Here is a 15,283-nt window from a genome sequence, read left to right as displayed (position 1 = left end):
GGAAAAGTCTGATTAAAACTGCCACGAGGGTATTTCAGTGGCTTGGAGTGACGATAATTTATAGGCTACTAGACCCTTTTCACATTTCCAGGTTTTTCTGAAATGGAAGTTGTCATAGAAGTCGTTGGGTAAATTTCTATGGCGGTGAATGAGAGACTACTTGTACAGTCGGTACGGGAAGTATTCAGACCCCCTTACATTTTTCATTCTTTGTTATATTGCAGCCATTTGCTAAAATCATTTAAGGTCCCATTCCGCATGATCCCATTGTTCAAACTTTAGTTAGTGTGTAATGTTGCTGTTAGAGCATAAATAATACCTGTAAAATTATAAAGCTCAAAGTTCAATGCCAAGCGAGATATTTTATTTAACAGAAGTTCCCTTTCAAAGCCTACAGCGAACGGCTGGCTTGGACTACATCCTGGTACTTCCTTCTTTAATTACGTCAGTAGAGCAGTAGAACAGACTTACCTCCGCCCACAAAGAAACGCGAAAAAGGGGGCGCGGTCTTGTTGCTGTCCCACGTGGAGAAGCGGACGTGTCGCGTGGAGAAAAGGAACTGTTGCGTTGAGTGTGTTTATCGCCATGTCGTCGAGACGCTGTTATTTTCATCCAGGAGTCAAATCTCCTTTGTTTGGCTTTCCCAGGGACGCTGTAGAGATTATTGAACGCATACATCTCTCCGTTAAGAGGCGTGACCTTTCCAACATGCGCTAAGCTGCTGTCGAATCACAACACAGGAACTGCTGGCACCTGCGCTAAGCTGCGGTCGAATTACAACACGGTAAGCGCTTGCACAATCAGAACTCGTTACGTGTTTCTGAAGGAGGGACTTCATAGAAAGAGGAAATCACCAGCCGTTTTTAGGACAGTGAAAACAGCGGTACACAGATAAGTACATTGTATGAAAAATACTGTGTTTTTTTACACGCGAAACATGAACACATGTTATATTGCACACTGTAAACACAATCAAAGCTTCAAAAAAACACGAAGAACGGGACCTTTAATGTACACACAGCACCCCATATTGACAGAAAAAACAGAATTGTTGACATTTTTGCAGATTTATTAAAAAAGAAAAACTGAAATATCACATGGTCCTTAGTATTCAGACCCTTTGCTCAGTATTTAGTAGAAGCACCCTTTTGATCTAATACAACCAAGAGTCTTTTTTGGAAAGATGCAACAAGTTTTTCACACCTGGATTTCGGGATCCTCTGCCATTCCTCCTTGCAGATCCTCTACAGTTCTGTCAGGTTGGATGGTAAACGTTGGTGGACAGCCATTTTCAGGTCTCTCCAGAGATGCTCAATTGGGTTTAAGTCAGGGCTCTGGCTGGGCCATTCAAGAACAGTCACGGAGTTGTTGTGAAGCCACTCCTTTGTTATTTTAGCTGTGTGCTTAGGGTCATTGTCTTGTTGGAAGGTAAACACATACCGCTTCGAATTAAGGCCAAAAAGTTCTACCTTGGTCTCATCAGACCAGAGAATCTTTTTTTCTCACCATCTTGGAGTCCTTTAGGTGTTTTTTAGCAATCTCCATGCGGGCTTTCATGTGTCTTGCACTGAGGAGAGGCTTCCGTCGGGCCATTCTGCCATAAAGCCCCGACTGGTGGACGGCTGCAGTGATGGTTGACTTTCTACAACTTTCTCCCATCTCCCGACTGCATCTCTGGAGCTCAGCCACAGTGATCTTTGGGTTCTTCTTTACCTCTCTCACCAAGGCTCTTCTCCCCCGATAGCTCAGTTTGGCCAGACGGCCAGCTCTAGGAAGGGTTCTGGTCGTCCCAAATGTCTTCCATTTAAGGATTATGGAGGCCACTGTGCTCTTAGGAACCTTACGTGCAGCAGAATTTTTTTTGTAAGCTTGGCCAGATCTTTGCCTTGCCACAATTCTGTCTCTGAGCTCTTCAGGCTGTTCCTTTGACCTCATGATTCTCATTTGCTCTGACATGCACTGTGAGCTGTAAGGTCTTATATAGACAGGTGTGTGGCTTTCCTGATCAAGTCCAATCAGTAGGACCATCTCAAGGATGATCAGAAGAAATGGACAGAACCTGAGTTAAATATATGTGTCACAGCAAAGGGTCTGAATACTTAGGACCATGTGATATTTCAGTTTTTCTTTTTTAATAAATCTGCAAAAATGTCAACAATTCTGTGTTTTTTTGTCTAGAAAAAAATTAACTTAAATGATTTTAGCAAATGGCTGCAATATAACAAAGAATGAAAAATTTAAGGGGGTCTGAATATTTTCCGTACCCACTGTATTTTTTTTTTTTTGTTCCCATTTGCTCAAATAGCACAGACACTCCACAATAGTGATTTCACAACTTTTCAACTATTCTATACTATTCTATTCTATAAATAAAACTATAACTATATATATATAACCAGAAGTCATTGACTTCTGGAGAGATGAGTTAAATTATCATTGAAGGTAACATGGTAATGGACAGAATGGTTTTAAATGTGAAGTAATGCCAGCACTTTCAGAAACAAAGGTAGTCCAAGGCACTCGATGGGTGTGTTGAAAAAGTTAAAAAGCCTTTATTTTTTCATGGCTTAAACATTTAAAATTGGTGACAGGTACACCTACGCGTTGCGGCTTTACATGCCTTCGTCAGGGTGTGTTTAACAAACAACATCTCAAGCTCATTTTTAACCAGCCATTAATTGATCAAATTACAGACACCTGGTCACTCTGTGTAAGGAGAGAGAGAGAGAGAGACAGAGAGAGAGAGAAAAAAAATTAAAAATAAATAAATAAATAAAAAATAAAATAAATTTTATCTTTATCTTTTTTTTTTTTTTTTTTTTCTCTCTCTCTGTCTCTCTCTCTGTCTTTCTCTCTCTCTCTGTCTCTCTGTCTCTCTCTCCTTACACAGAGTGACCAGGTGTCTGTAATTTGATCAATTAATGGCTGGTTAAAAATGAGCTTGAGATGTTGTTTGTTATACACACCCTGACGAAGGCATGTAAAGCCGCAACACGTAGGTGTACCTGTCACCAATTTTAAATGTTTAAGCCATGAAAAAATAAAGGCTTTTTAACTTTTTCAACACACCCATCGAGTGCCTTGGACTACCTTTGTTTCTGAAACTTAATTATCCCATACAACCAAAGAGCACCGAGACTTTACACCCTGTGCAGCACTTCTTGCATTCCTGGCTTTGATAATGCCAGCACTTCTTTAGACATCCTTTAGGTAACGCAGAGTACTAAAACCCTATTTCTAACTTAATTAAGCTTTGTATCAGTAGAAACACGGTAGTATATTCGAATGATCGCGCTTCCCACCCTCATGTCCCCCTGAGACGAGAGATTTATGTATTTTATGTCTGGAAAAAAGCCTCCGGTGACGCAAATATATCGTCATTTTGCGTCATCAGAGGCTTTTTTGGCCAGAGGCTACAGACTACAGCCAGTAGTAGGAGCTAGTCCCACATGTTTTCAACCCGCCCATAGGGGTGGGATCTCACTGACAGAATGTAAATGTGCATGGCCGCAGCTCGGGCATTCATAACGGAGCAGTGCGGCGCAAAGTGAGTGTTCTCAATTAATTCCTATGAAAGTTAAGCTTCCATAGGCATGACCTGAAAACGCGCCAGACTGGACACAGGGCCGTGAATGAATGCCGGGCGGCCATGAATGAATGCCTGTGCGGCTGTGCTCATTTTAGTGTAGGTTTAGAATGCGCGCCAATTCGGGGCAGGGTTTGCTTGAATTGGGGGGTCATTAGCCTATTATTCTTAATGAAAAACACAACAACAAAACGGTACAATAACAAACTCACTAAAATAGGCACTTTTACATTTCGTTTTGAAACCAAATCTTCCACGATCATCTTGTCTGTCAGCTGTTTGCTCTCGTGATGAATGAAATCTGACTCCTGCTGCGTTTGTGCTGAGACTCTCGTTCAGCTTGAGCTGTATTGAGCAGACACGTTCAGTTTTTAATTGCAGTGCCTGTTCTCTAACTGAACTAGATGATTTTATTACTATAAAAATCAAAACGACGGTGGGGTGGTGCCGCGGTGGGCAAGTGATGTAACCGGTAGGTGTGGCTTTGAAGTGGCCTCGTAGGCCAGCGAAGCAAGTGCATTCTGGGAGTTGTTGTCTTTCATCCATATGAGCCAGAAATACATTTTCTGGATTTTCTCCGTCTAGAAGGCACCAACTTCTAAAATAATTTCACATTTCTACTGCATAAATGACCCAATTTAAATGCACATTCATCTTTCCAGTGGTGAAGTACCCCTTTAACTTGAGCCGATTTCCTCTAACTTTGACTGTAAAAACGGTTCACAGAAGATTATATTGCATTTAGTATTGTATACAAAGCCATACAATGAAAAACACATCAAAACACTCCAGGATCTTTCAGGCAGTTGTCCACTGGGAGGAATTCCAGGTTGTTCTGGTTCTTGTTGTAGCATTGGCTGTTGAACCGTTCAATGTTGGCACTTAGGGAGATTTTTTCTGCCACATTTTTCTGTCTGGAAATCCCACGGGCGAGCGTCCAGGTCTGCTGTCGGAGACACAGAGAGCACGTTTAACTCTGACACCCAGGTGCTACTAAAATTTAAGGTTTAATAATGACAAATTATTTAGTGAAGGTCCCAGTCCAGATTCTTCACCTACTCACCGTTTCCATAGGCCCAGTCGTCATTGAGGCGATGGCACACTTTCTGGTACATCGCTGATATGGTTTTTATGTTGCTCTTCCTCCATTGCCGCCCCAGATACATTGGCCATTTCTCAATATGCGTTCTTGTCTGTACATGTGTTCTCGTGGACTTGTGAAACGTCATCAGTCGCTGCCCAAGTACTGTTCCAATTCAAAGTTCACATCTAGCCATAGAAAAGTACAGTTCAAATCCCTGGATGTGTCCTTGATCCGCCGCTTTTATCGAGGATGCATCGAGAGGAGACTTCAGACAGACCGGTATCCCAGAATGCATCTCGCACCCACGTACGCAACGATCAGTAATGCCCCCCAACACCCCCGCATTATAAGCTTACGCTACTTGGTCGTGCGCGAGCCTCTACTACTAAGAACATAACCGAGAGCAGAGCGACATTATCATCAATTAAAGTAATACTGTTTGCATGTGCTTTATAACAGAGCCTCAACGGGGTGCCGCATTTTGTCACTTGCAACACATCAAGAATACACATAATTTCTGCTTAAAATAAGCCTAAAATGCAAAACAAGACCAATTTAATAATAATAATAATAATAAATTTTATTTATATTGCACTTTACATTTAAAACAATCTCAAAGTGCTACAGAGTCAAGAGTTAAAATTAAGTTTAAACAAATTAAAAGTAAAATTAAACATGTTTTCTAAAGAGATGTGTTTTTAATTTAGGATATTTATTTTTAAGCACATCGTAATAAAACATTTGAAGTAAAAAAAAATTACTTAGCCTATATAGTAGTATAAACTTTAAATAAACGAAATATTAAATACAATTATAAAATGTTAAAATATTTGCTAAATAGTTTTATTTATCATATTTGTTTTATTTTTGTAATGTGTTTTTGTTAAGTTATGTTATAATATTGTTTTGAAATGCTTGTTATTTACAATGGCAACTATTAACTATTAACTTTTTTTTTTTTTTTTTTTTTGCAGGTGCGTTGAATGTTATTAAATCCACATAAAGCTGATCCTAATAATCAGACTAAATCATAATAATTATTAATGTTAATAATAATATATAGAGCCCACAACAACAAATAAACATTCGATCGAAAGACACGACCAGACCTTCAGCGAATCAAAGACCCGGGAAAACCCCTCTCCAGCCAGGGAGTCCCCTGTCAGAGACGAGACACAAACGCAAGTAACACTGCATGAAAAGTGGGATTTTCGTCAGTATGTGACACTGTAGATTGCCGTGAAACTTCAGGTTTACGACTGTGCACGGCAATTTGCAGGCAACAAAGAAAACTGCCGTAAATTGTCTGAAATTGACGTGGGCCTTGCTTGGCAGTTGTCCCCCCATGACCCCCCCTCCCCTTAATTCTAGGGGAGGCTTTATCATGTAAATGAACATGCTGTGAGCTACACAAATGCAAATCAGAGTAGCAGCAGGGGGAGTTTTATCTAGGTTCTGAATTTTTTTGACTAAAACAAGTTTAAAGTTTAAGTTAAAATGTTAACTTAAATTTAAGTTAAATGTACTCGTTTTAGTACACATTACTAAATTTTTAGGGCAACCAGTTTGCTCCAATTTTTTAAGTAGATTCAACTTGTCCGGGCTCACAGTGTAGATGAATTACTCTGTATGTCATTAGCAATAACCAATGTTATGTAAAATTTTTTAAAAAATTCAGGACAGCAGTTCATGTCTTCAACCTTTAGAGAGGTTATGTGATGCAACAAGACAATGAACCAAAGCACACAAATAAATCAAGTAAAGCATACAGTTTACATACCAACATTAATTTTTCCACCCTGCACTGTGAATGATTTTTTAAATGGCTATTAATCATAAATGTGAAAAGTACAAGTTTGTTTGTTTATAGTTAAGTCAGATTGTGTTTTTCTGTAATTGTCATTTAAATTGAGCTCACACCACATTTTATGAATTATCAATGCAGATTTTCAAGAGGTGGTTTCCTGGACAGGGTTTAAATTATGCCAAAAGTAGGCCTTAATCTATTTAATCGTGAGTTAAAAAATTGTTGCCTGGAACAAAGATTAAGCACAGATTACTAACACCTGGACTATGAGTCCTGAACTAAAATAAACTGGATTCATTTACAGTTTTATCTAATTGCTTACACACAATTTCTGAAAATATGGCTCCATTTCTTGTAACTCTACACACAAAACATCAGACATCTCTTTCAAAAGCAACACTCTGTGCAAAACTATTTTAACTATTTCCAAAAATGTTGTTTTTGCATATATCTAACTACACAATGCACAACTGAGGAATTTACAGTTGAACTGAAATCAACTGAACTGAATCAACACTGAAGTCACTTGAGCTGAATATTGACACTATATTGGCTTGTTAGAGCCGGTTTACAGCAGAATTTGTTTTGAACTTGTTACTGAAGCTGCTATGAAACAATATATTTTGTTGTATGCATATTCTTTCTTTCTCAAACCTTAGTTTTGATTTCTAAGTGATCAATTTATGTATAAGTGTTTTCACACATGATCATTGGCTGTATGGGTCCTCAGTAAATGAATGTGGCATTTAAATGGCAAAAGTTATTCTTGTCTCTATAACTTATGGCTTCCTAAAGACACGTTTATGGGTAAATAAAATATTAATAATATAAATAAAATGAATATCAAAACATATTTTAAATATAATGAAGTCATTTTATTATAGCACACATCAGATGTTCCTGGAAACAAAACAGAGACAGAACAGTATAAACAAACTATACAACAAACTAAACACCAAATTACAAAAACATTATTATGTGAAAGTGAATAAAGTTGTGTGTTTTCAGTTATAAATATGTGCTGTGTAAATTAGCCTATACTTTTAGAAATTATATATAGCCTAACTTTAAAAAACAAACAATAACCCATATAGATAAATTATAATAATTGTATAATATTAAGCATTTACTTAATATACATTGTAACATTAGGCTACTTTACTCTAGCACAGTAGTCAGTTAAGCAATTAATTAATATCTTATATTAATATGTATGTAGCCTAGGCTACATCTAAAGGTAAGTCTGCTTAAAAAAAAAAATATTACACTTCGACATGTACAGAATGTGCGCGTTAAGAAACACGTTCAAATGTTTTTCTTAACATGTTAAAACTGTGCGTGAAGCGGAAAACAGGGCGTGTTGAAGGTTGAAACGATCATAAGTCACGCGTTTCGTATAAAGAGATTTGGCCCCAGGCGCGTTCCATATCAGAGCCCTAGTCCAATGAGGTGCGAGGTCGAGGTCATGGCCATGACGCGTAGAAGACGAGCTTTAAACTATTTTTTTTAATGTTTTTTGCTGCTTTCCTTTTTCGTGATCAACAATGACAGGACACCGTCTTCAACTCAATCTCTGCATGGACGCGACGAACTTTTTGGACTCATTTTCAGGAGGCTGTCTTCGTCTTCATAACTCTGAGGCAAACTGCAGGCGCTATGAACCAGAGCATGGGTAATGTAACGTTACGATTTAAAGAATATGCTTTTATTCAGCTGTATACGGAAATGGATGCGTTAATAGATCCGAGCTTAAAACTGCACATTTTGTTTACACAGACTATCCTCGCCTCATAACGAAACCGTGAGCTCTTATCTGCTTGGAGCGATTTCCGCGAGTCCAGATTTAACCGCTGATCATGACGAAATTGTGTGTAAGTAACTTCTAATGTGTTTCTCATTCCTTGTTTAATTTTATCGTGACTGTTTTTATTAATACCAGTCTCATGTAATTGTTTTCCAGCTGCCTGTAAGACGTATTATGAATCGACACGCCGGAGCTTCAGATACAAACAACCTGAAACTGCGAAGTTTAGCTCGGAGTCGATCAAGAAGAAAAAGGGTAAGATTTATTATATTAGATCCGTTTTTTTGTCAATGTGAGTATTTTTCAGGCTGCTTATTGTCTTTATGGATTGTATTACAGTTGCTGGAAGCGAGAGTGTGCTGGATGAGGTGGACGTTTGGAAGTCCGCGACCATTGAACTCATATCTGACGAGGAAGACGGCTTTGTTGACGGGGTGTCTGGATGGATTGTGCGGCCACCGCCCTCTCGCAGCCTGGAGCTCGCCGAACTTTACATTACATTAGAGACATTACTGCTGCACTGTACATAGTTGTATGTTTAACAATAAAGCTCGTTCTTTGAGTAAACCGCTGTGTTTTATAAATGAAGCCCTTTCTTTGAATGAACAGCTGTATGCTTATAAATGAAGCCCCTTGTTTGAATAAACGGCACGGTCCGTATAATTTTCCCATATATTCCTTGATGGTATGAATACTTCATAGCACAATAACATTAATATGAAACAAATTATTACAACATAAATTATATATTTATTATTATTATTGGGGTTTACATTTATAATGAGCCAGGGGGACCAATAATGATTGGTTTGCAGTGATCTGCCAACCAATCACGAGGGATTTTTCTTTTTTAAATGTAGTGGCTTCAGCCAATAGTGAGTGAGTAAATTCAAGTCTGGCCGTTGACTCTCTGGTTTCGCTGCTATTCATATGCAAATTAGAGGCGTCGCACCTCCGCTGGCTCTCTCAGCGGGGGGCTCTCCACCTACGTCATGGTTCGTTTACGACAATTTGTGGAACAGACGAACGCGACGTTCGCTGCCTCTAAATTGTCGAAAACTGCCGAAAATTAGGGAGATTTCCAGGAGTATACAGGCGTTTACGGGGTCGAAAATCCCACTTTTCATGCAGTGTAATATCTCTAGATTCCGAGCTGAACTGGTGCATTAGATCAAACTTAAAGGGGTCATGAACTGGCTTTTTTAATTTTTTTATACTGTTGTCTGAAGTCAACTTATGGCGTTTATGTGGTTTTTACATTCAAAAACATCATAATTAATAAGTAATAGGCTATTTTCTGCCTTGGTTTTGAGGCTCTCTGAGAAACACTAGGATTCGATGGGCGCGCCGAACCGAAGACTTGGAAGTAAACGCCTACGGCTAGGATTGGATAATATTTGCATATTTAATGAGCTTCAGTTACCGTCTGTCCCAGGAAGCGTCTAGGGGGAGATAGGTCTAACTGCAGAACCGCAGAACCCATATATGTCACTCACAACAGTCTGAGGACAACAGCGCCACATCACGGTCTCATGCCAGAAGTGGGCGGAGCTGATTTATCTTCGTATACATTGCTCCATTTGGAGCGTTTCAAACTCAAGTTTAAAACCATGTTAATAATGTCAATTATTTTATTAATACGTTCTAATTGAAGAGAGATATAGAAAGATAGATATACTCACTTTTCATTAATAGTAGATAGTTAAATCATAAAAATACACACATTACACTTTGAATATATAAAATGTAAGTTTATATATATATATATATAACCCCATTGCAACGTTTTAAGGATTTTTAAAGTAAAAAGTTGCTATTTATATTATGTCTTAAAAGATTATATTAGATCAATTGAACATAAAGCTTAAAACACTAAAAATGAAAACAAAGATTGAGCATTTGAACATTTATTTATATGACACAAAATATTTTTTACTCAAGCATTTCAGAATTAACCTTTTTTCATAGTACATAATACACATTACACAATTTTACACTGGAATGCATAATTAAAGCAGATTCAGATTAATCAAATCCCAAAACAACACACCAAAAATATTTAATTTTAATAAATGTACTTCCCCAAAGGCATCATATACTAGCTGTGGTTTGCTTTAAAAAAAACAATCAGACCAAAGAGAATATTGAACTAGGTTGAAAGTTATTGCACAGCAGTGTTGGGGTAACAGCTTAGGACCCAGGACCAGTAGTGAAAAATGAAGACCAGGAGTCAGATTAATTAAAGAACATTTTACTGAAGAATAATTTGCAGTTTCATCAGCAGAAGCCAGCTCAAGAGGAGTTCGTAGGCCGCGCTCCCTCTAACAGTCTCCCCGCCTCCGTCTAACGGACATACAATTTTCTGAACAGTTATACTGTTTTCAAGGTCTAGACACGTCATTACTGCCATGTGGAATGATTCTGATTGGTTCTAACAACATGCAACGTAAGCAACTTTCCACACGTAGACAGATAGGAGCAGATATCACTAAAAATGCGTAGACTTGATGTCGCCCAGGCCCAGATTAGTCCCTAGTGACCTCGGAGGTCATAGAAAAGACGCCTCCAAGTCTAGAATCGTCTGCCGAAAGGACCATCTCCAATACTGGATCTGCACAGAATCATGAGATGCACACACAAAGCTCCACAGAATAACCGTTTCCATCAAGGTCGGAACATCTTAACTAACTATCAACAAAGCACTTCTCCAAAACATGCTGATACTACATTGAGTACAGAAGTTAATTTATTCTATTTAGTAAGAAAGAAAAGTATATCAAAGAGGTACATTTCTCTGAGTCCCCAAAAGAGTCACATAGCTGTAACATAGATGACCCCGGGGGTCACTTTAGGAAGACATACAGTTAACACATGCTGAGCTCTTCTCACTTCAAACACCAAGGACATTTGCCTGTCAGCACGTCTTGACACAGACTCAGAGCAGCACCTAAAGAATGTGGATTCAAAAGCACACAGCAACTAAGACACTACAATATCCAAAATCACTCCTTGAATATAGAGAACTGATTTATCAAATGTAGGAAATGGTTATAACTTGATTATCATTAATTCTTATTTTAATATTGAACATAAAATCATTCTTGAAGGATATGTGTCTGATGAAGAGACAAGTGATGTTTGGCTTGACCCTTGACCCTTCAGCAGGTACATGACAAATTAAATCTAAAATAAATGAAATCTCCATAAACATGCAATTAATTCTGAGACTCCTTTTGTCCAAACACTAAACACTTAAAAAACACTGAAGGCTCTTTGGCAAGTTGTTGGTCAACCATTTCAGCATGTGAAAGTTGAAGGGCTTTTTCCTGGTCTTCAGAAATCACGGCTCTTCCGCTAAACCTTTGAAAACTTTTGGTAGTTCCACAGTCTTTCAGCTGCAGTGCAGAGGTCCGTGGCTCCTTCATGAGAGAAGGGTACAAAAAAATGGATGAAATGTTGGAAGTGTTTTAACAATATCGTGTGTAGAAGGCTGTAGCATGTATAATAAAGTTTTGAAATTCAATTTCCCTCATGTCTATATTTGTGACGTTGTAAGAGTCGGTTTTGGTACTAAGACAAAAGCTGAGCTACACACCTCAGTAATTGAACAATAAAAGTCACTAATCTTGAGGAAAAGATCTCACAGAAACTGTGACAACACCCTGACAAACATTCCTCCCCCCTCCCCATTTTGCCCTCTCCTTGTCTTGGTTTCAAGTCACCAAATGCAGATATATCAGTGATGATGTATTTTGTAAATCTATTGTTTTATCCCTTTCATGTTTGATGTCTTTCTAAAGGTCTCAGTGCGAATGGTAAAATGGTCTCAGTTTCACTGCAGTCACTGGTAGTATTAGAAAGATTGGAAAACTAATGAGAATTCAGTTCTCCTTTGAGTAGTCTCTTCAAAGATATCTGATCCACTCCCCCAAAACCAGGTGGGGGTGTTGCAAATATTTACAGCCCTTTTGTTCTAGTTGGAGTATTTAAGGCTGGATGTTCTAACTCTCTGGGGGAATATTCTGTAGTCAGACCCCCCGTGCAAACTGCATGTAGATGTGCCAGACATGATGACTCTTAAATTATTTTCATATTGCTTTGCAATTGTGTTTTATGTTTTTACGCTGATCAGTTGTGTACCATGGATTCTTGTTTACGTATTTACTTTTCCTGTCTGGCCAAAATAAATGTTAACCTTGATTTCTCTTGTATGGTTCCGAAATCATTATTCTAGTATGGATCGATGTAGAGTCCTTTATTACCGCAAAATCTAGGGTTATGATAGATCACACCGATGATGCCACGACTGAAGCATGGAGCGCAGCGTGCGCGATATTCCAATTTCTGACTATCGCTGGGTTAGCAAGTTGTAGTCCGTGAATATTGCTAAAATTACACTTTTTGTTGAGTGAGCATGTGCAACCACTTAAAGGTAAAATATTCACTCTACACCCTCTGACTAATCACAGAAGTAACCGTTTTGTGCCCGTGAGCGCGCGAAATCCGGACGCGTCATGTCTCTCTGCGATTTAGGGTCTCTCGATGAACAAATATAAAAACTAGGAAGATATAAAGAAAATCAACGATCTAAATTAAATCGCAACTAATCGTAAAATCAGCTGATAAACTCTAAATGTAGCACACTTTATGGAGTCACTTAGAATTGGAGTCAGATAAAATTATTAATGGAGTCAGATTTAAAATGAGATATCAATAAATTAAGAGAACTTCACCGAAAGGCTGAAAAGGCTTACACGCAGAATTCCTTCTGACCAAGTCATTAGTATCCGGTTTTTGGGCTAATGGATGGAGATTTACAACGTAAATCATACCCTGTCACAAATCAAATTAACCATTTTCAGTTCAAAATGTATACAGAAATCAAAGGCAAGCTTTTCACACTGCGCTTATCGTCGTTCTAAACACACTTTTAACCCCGGGTAAAGTAACATTTCACACTTTTATATTTACGTGCTTTGGACAGTCACCGAAACACTTTGCATTCTATATAAATAATAAATTCTGCGTTAGAGAGGAAAAACATCAAATGCTGACAATTGCAATTGCAGTGAAGAAGAGACCATTTTAATTATTTTATAGTCTGAAATGTCCATTCAGGATAAACTTGTAATACGAGGACATGCAAAGCTTAAGCATTTATGTAAACATATTGTGTGCAGTGTTCGTCCAATCAGTGACACTGACACCGCAAATAAGGATGTTATCCCATGGTTTAGTAAAGTGCAGTGTGGAACGGCAGTGTATGAATACCCAGGATTAATTGTTCATCTCAGGTAAATGATGATCAGTGTGAAACGTGAAGCAAGATAACCCAGGATTCTGTATACCCGGGGTTTACTATTTCAAGTGTGAAAAGCCTTCATGTTTTTCATCCTAATGAAGAGAAGCTCTTATTAAAAAAAAAAAAAAAAATCTTACCATTAACATGAATATCCCACAATAAATAGAGCAGACCAACTGTTGTGGAACAGTCTAAAACAATAGAACATTATTAAGTTATTCCTGGAAAAGATGTGACAGATATAACAACACACTATCTGTATAAGTTGCTTATGTCTTTATGAGAGCCTTTTAAAACTAACCTTGTTTTTGATCAGCTTCCATTGTCCTGTCCTGGGGTGAGTCTGCTTGTCAATTTACTGCAACAAAATCAAATATATTATATATAAATTATGTAACCATAAAAATGGTACAAGAGAGCCAAGTTTCATTGTTCTAAAGCAAAAATTACCACTTCCTGCAAATTCAGAATATAAAAGAAACTTTCAGAACATCATCCAAATGAACAATATCTATATTTGGCAATACATATCACATGTTTGGTTGTGTATTTGATTTGATTTTAATAGGACACATTCAAACACATTAAATATTGTTTGTATTTTTTTAGCTTAAGCACATTGTGCTTATATATAAATATATATATATATACTTCAAAACTTTTTTGACCAAATCATGCAGAAAACCAACTAATTCCAAAGGGATAACAAATAAATACTATTTCTTGCCACTGTATATAAACAAATAACTCAAAACATTCATACCTTCATGGACAGCGGCTTTTTGAAGTGAATTTGAAGGTGTGCATTCAACTAGTGCCATCTGGTCAGTTTAAAAACACTGGGCAGTGAAAACTGTTGCAGAATGTCTTACATTGATGAAAATGAAGTAAAGCTGAGCCTCTCCAAATCATAATATGCCTCTATAAATTAGAAAAAAATCCACATAAAACACATTGGTCAGTATCAGAAAAGGTAATTAAATAAAAAATACAGCGCCAACAACAAAGTAAACTCACAAACAATGAATATGTAACTTAAAGCAAGACCATATCAACAGACGCATCGTAAAGCTCGTTTAAAAAAAGATTAAAGCCATGTGCTGTATAAAGTGTTAAAACAAAGATGGATCAAATACACAACACAAATAAACTTGATAGATTAAAACCACAACACAAAAACAACTGTTTACCGTGTTCTCTTCTTCCGCCATGCCGATTGTTTAGTTTTCGTTAACTCCGCCCACTTCCGATCTGAGGCTGCTACTCCGCCCACTTCCGGCATGAGACTGAGGCGTGGCGCTGTTGTCCTCACACTGTTGTGAGTGACATATATGGGTTCTGCAGTTGGTTAATATTGTCTAGGGGAAATGCTCAGAGAACTCGCAAAATATCAGACAAACACTAAATCACACACACACACACACACACACACTCGCACGGAGACACACACACACACACACACTCGCGCAGACGCGGACACACACACACACACACTCAAGCCCCGGGTATACTTCACTTACCGCGCCCGGACACGTAAAGCGCGCAGCCCTGTCCGCGCGTCTTTCAAAGTATACTACACAACGGATGCGCGCGGATTATCGCGTTCGACACATGCGCAGTAAAAAAGTGTCTGTGCTCCACCAGACATTGGAGGGCAGCACTGAGTCCTGTCATCAACGGGACATTCGTTGGGCATGATC

At 38.2% G+C, this 15,283-nt stretch overlaps 1 protein-coding gene across 1 annotated transcript; it reads left to right on the top strand.

Moving 5' to 3' along the window:
* Positions 1-7,304: 7,304 nt before the first annotated feature.
* LOC307120948 (uncharacterized protein) lies at positions 7,305-8,844 on the top strand. The gene is made up of 4 exons (XM_079808249.1): positions 7,305-8,149; positions 8,254-8,348; positions 8,438-8,536; positions 8,621-8,844. The coding sequence occupies exons 1-4, from the start codon at positions 8,022-8,024 to the stop codon at positions 8,809-8,811; spliced, it is 513 nt and encodes a 170-aa protein (XP_079664375.1). The 5' UTR covers positions 7,305-8,021; the 3' UTR covers positions 8,812-8,844.
* The last annotated feature ends 6,439 nt before the right edge of the window (positions 8,845-15,283 follow it).

This window comes from Gobio gobio (assembly GCF_949357685.1).
Source record: "Gobio gobio genome assembly, chromosome: 24".
In the NCBI taxonomy this organism is placed as follows: domain Eukaryota; kingdom Metazoa; phylum Chordata; class Actinopteri; order Cypriniformes; family Gobionidae; genus Gobio; species Gobio gobio.
Note: the sequence above shows the minus strand (reverse complement) of the source record. Positions and strands in the feature narration are given on the sequence as shown.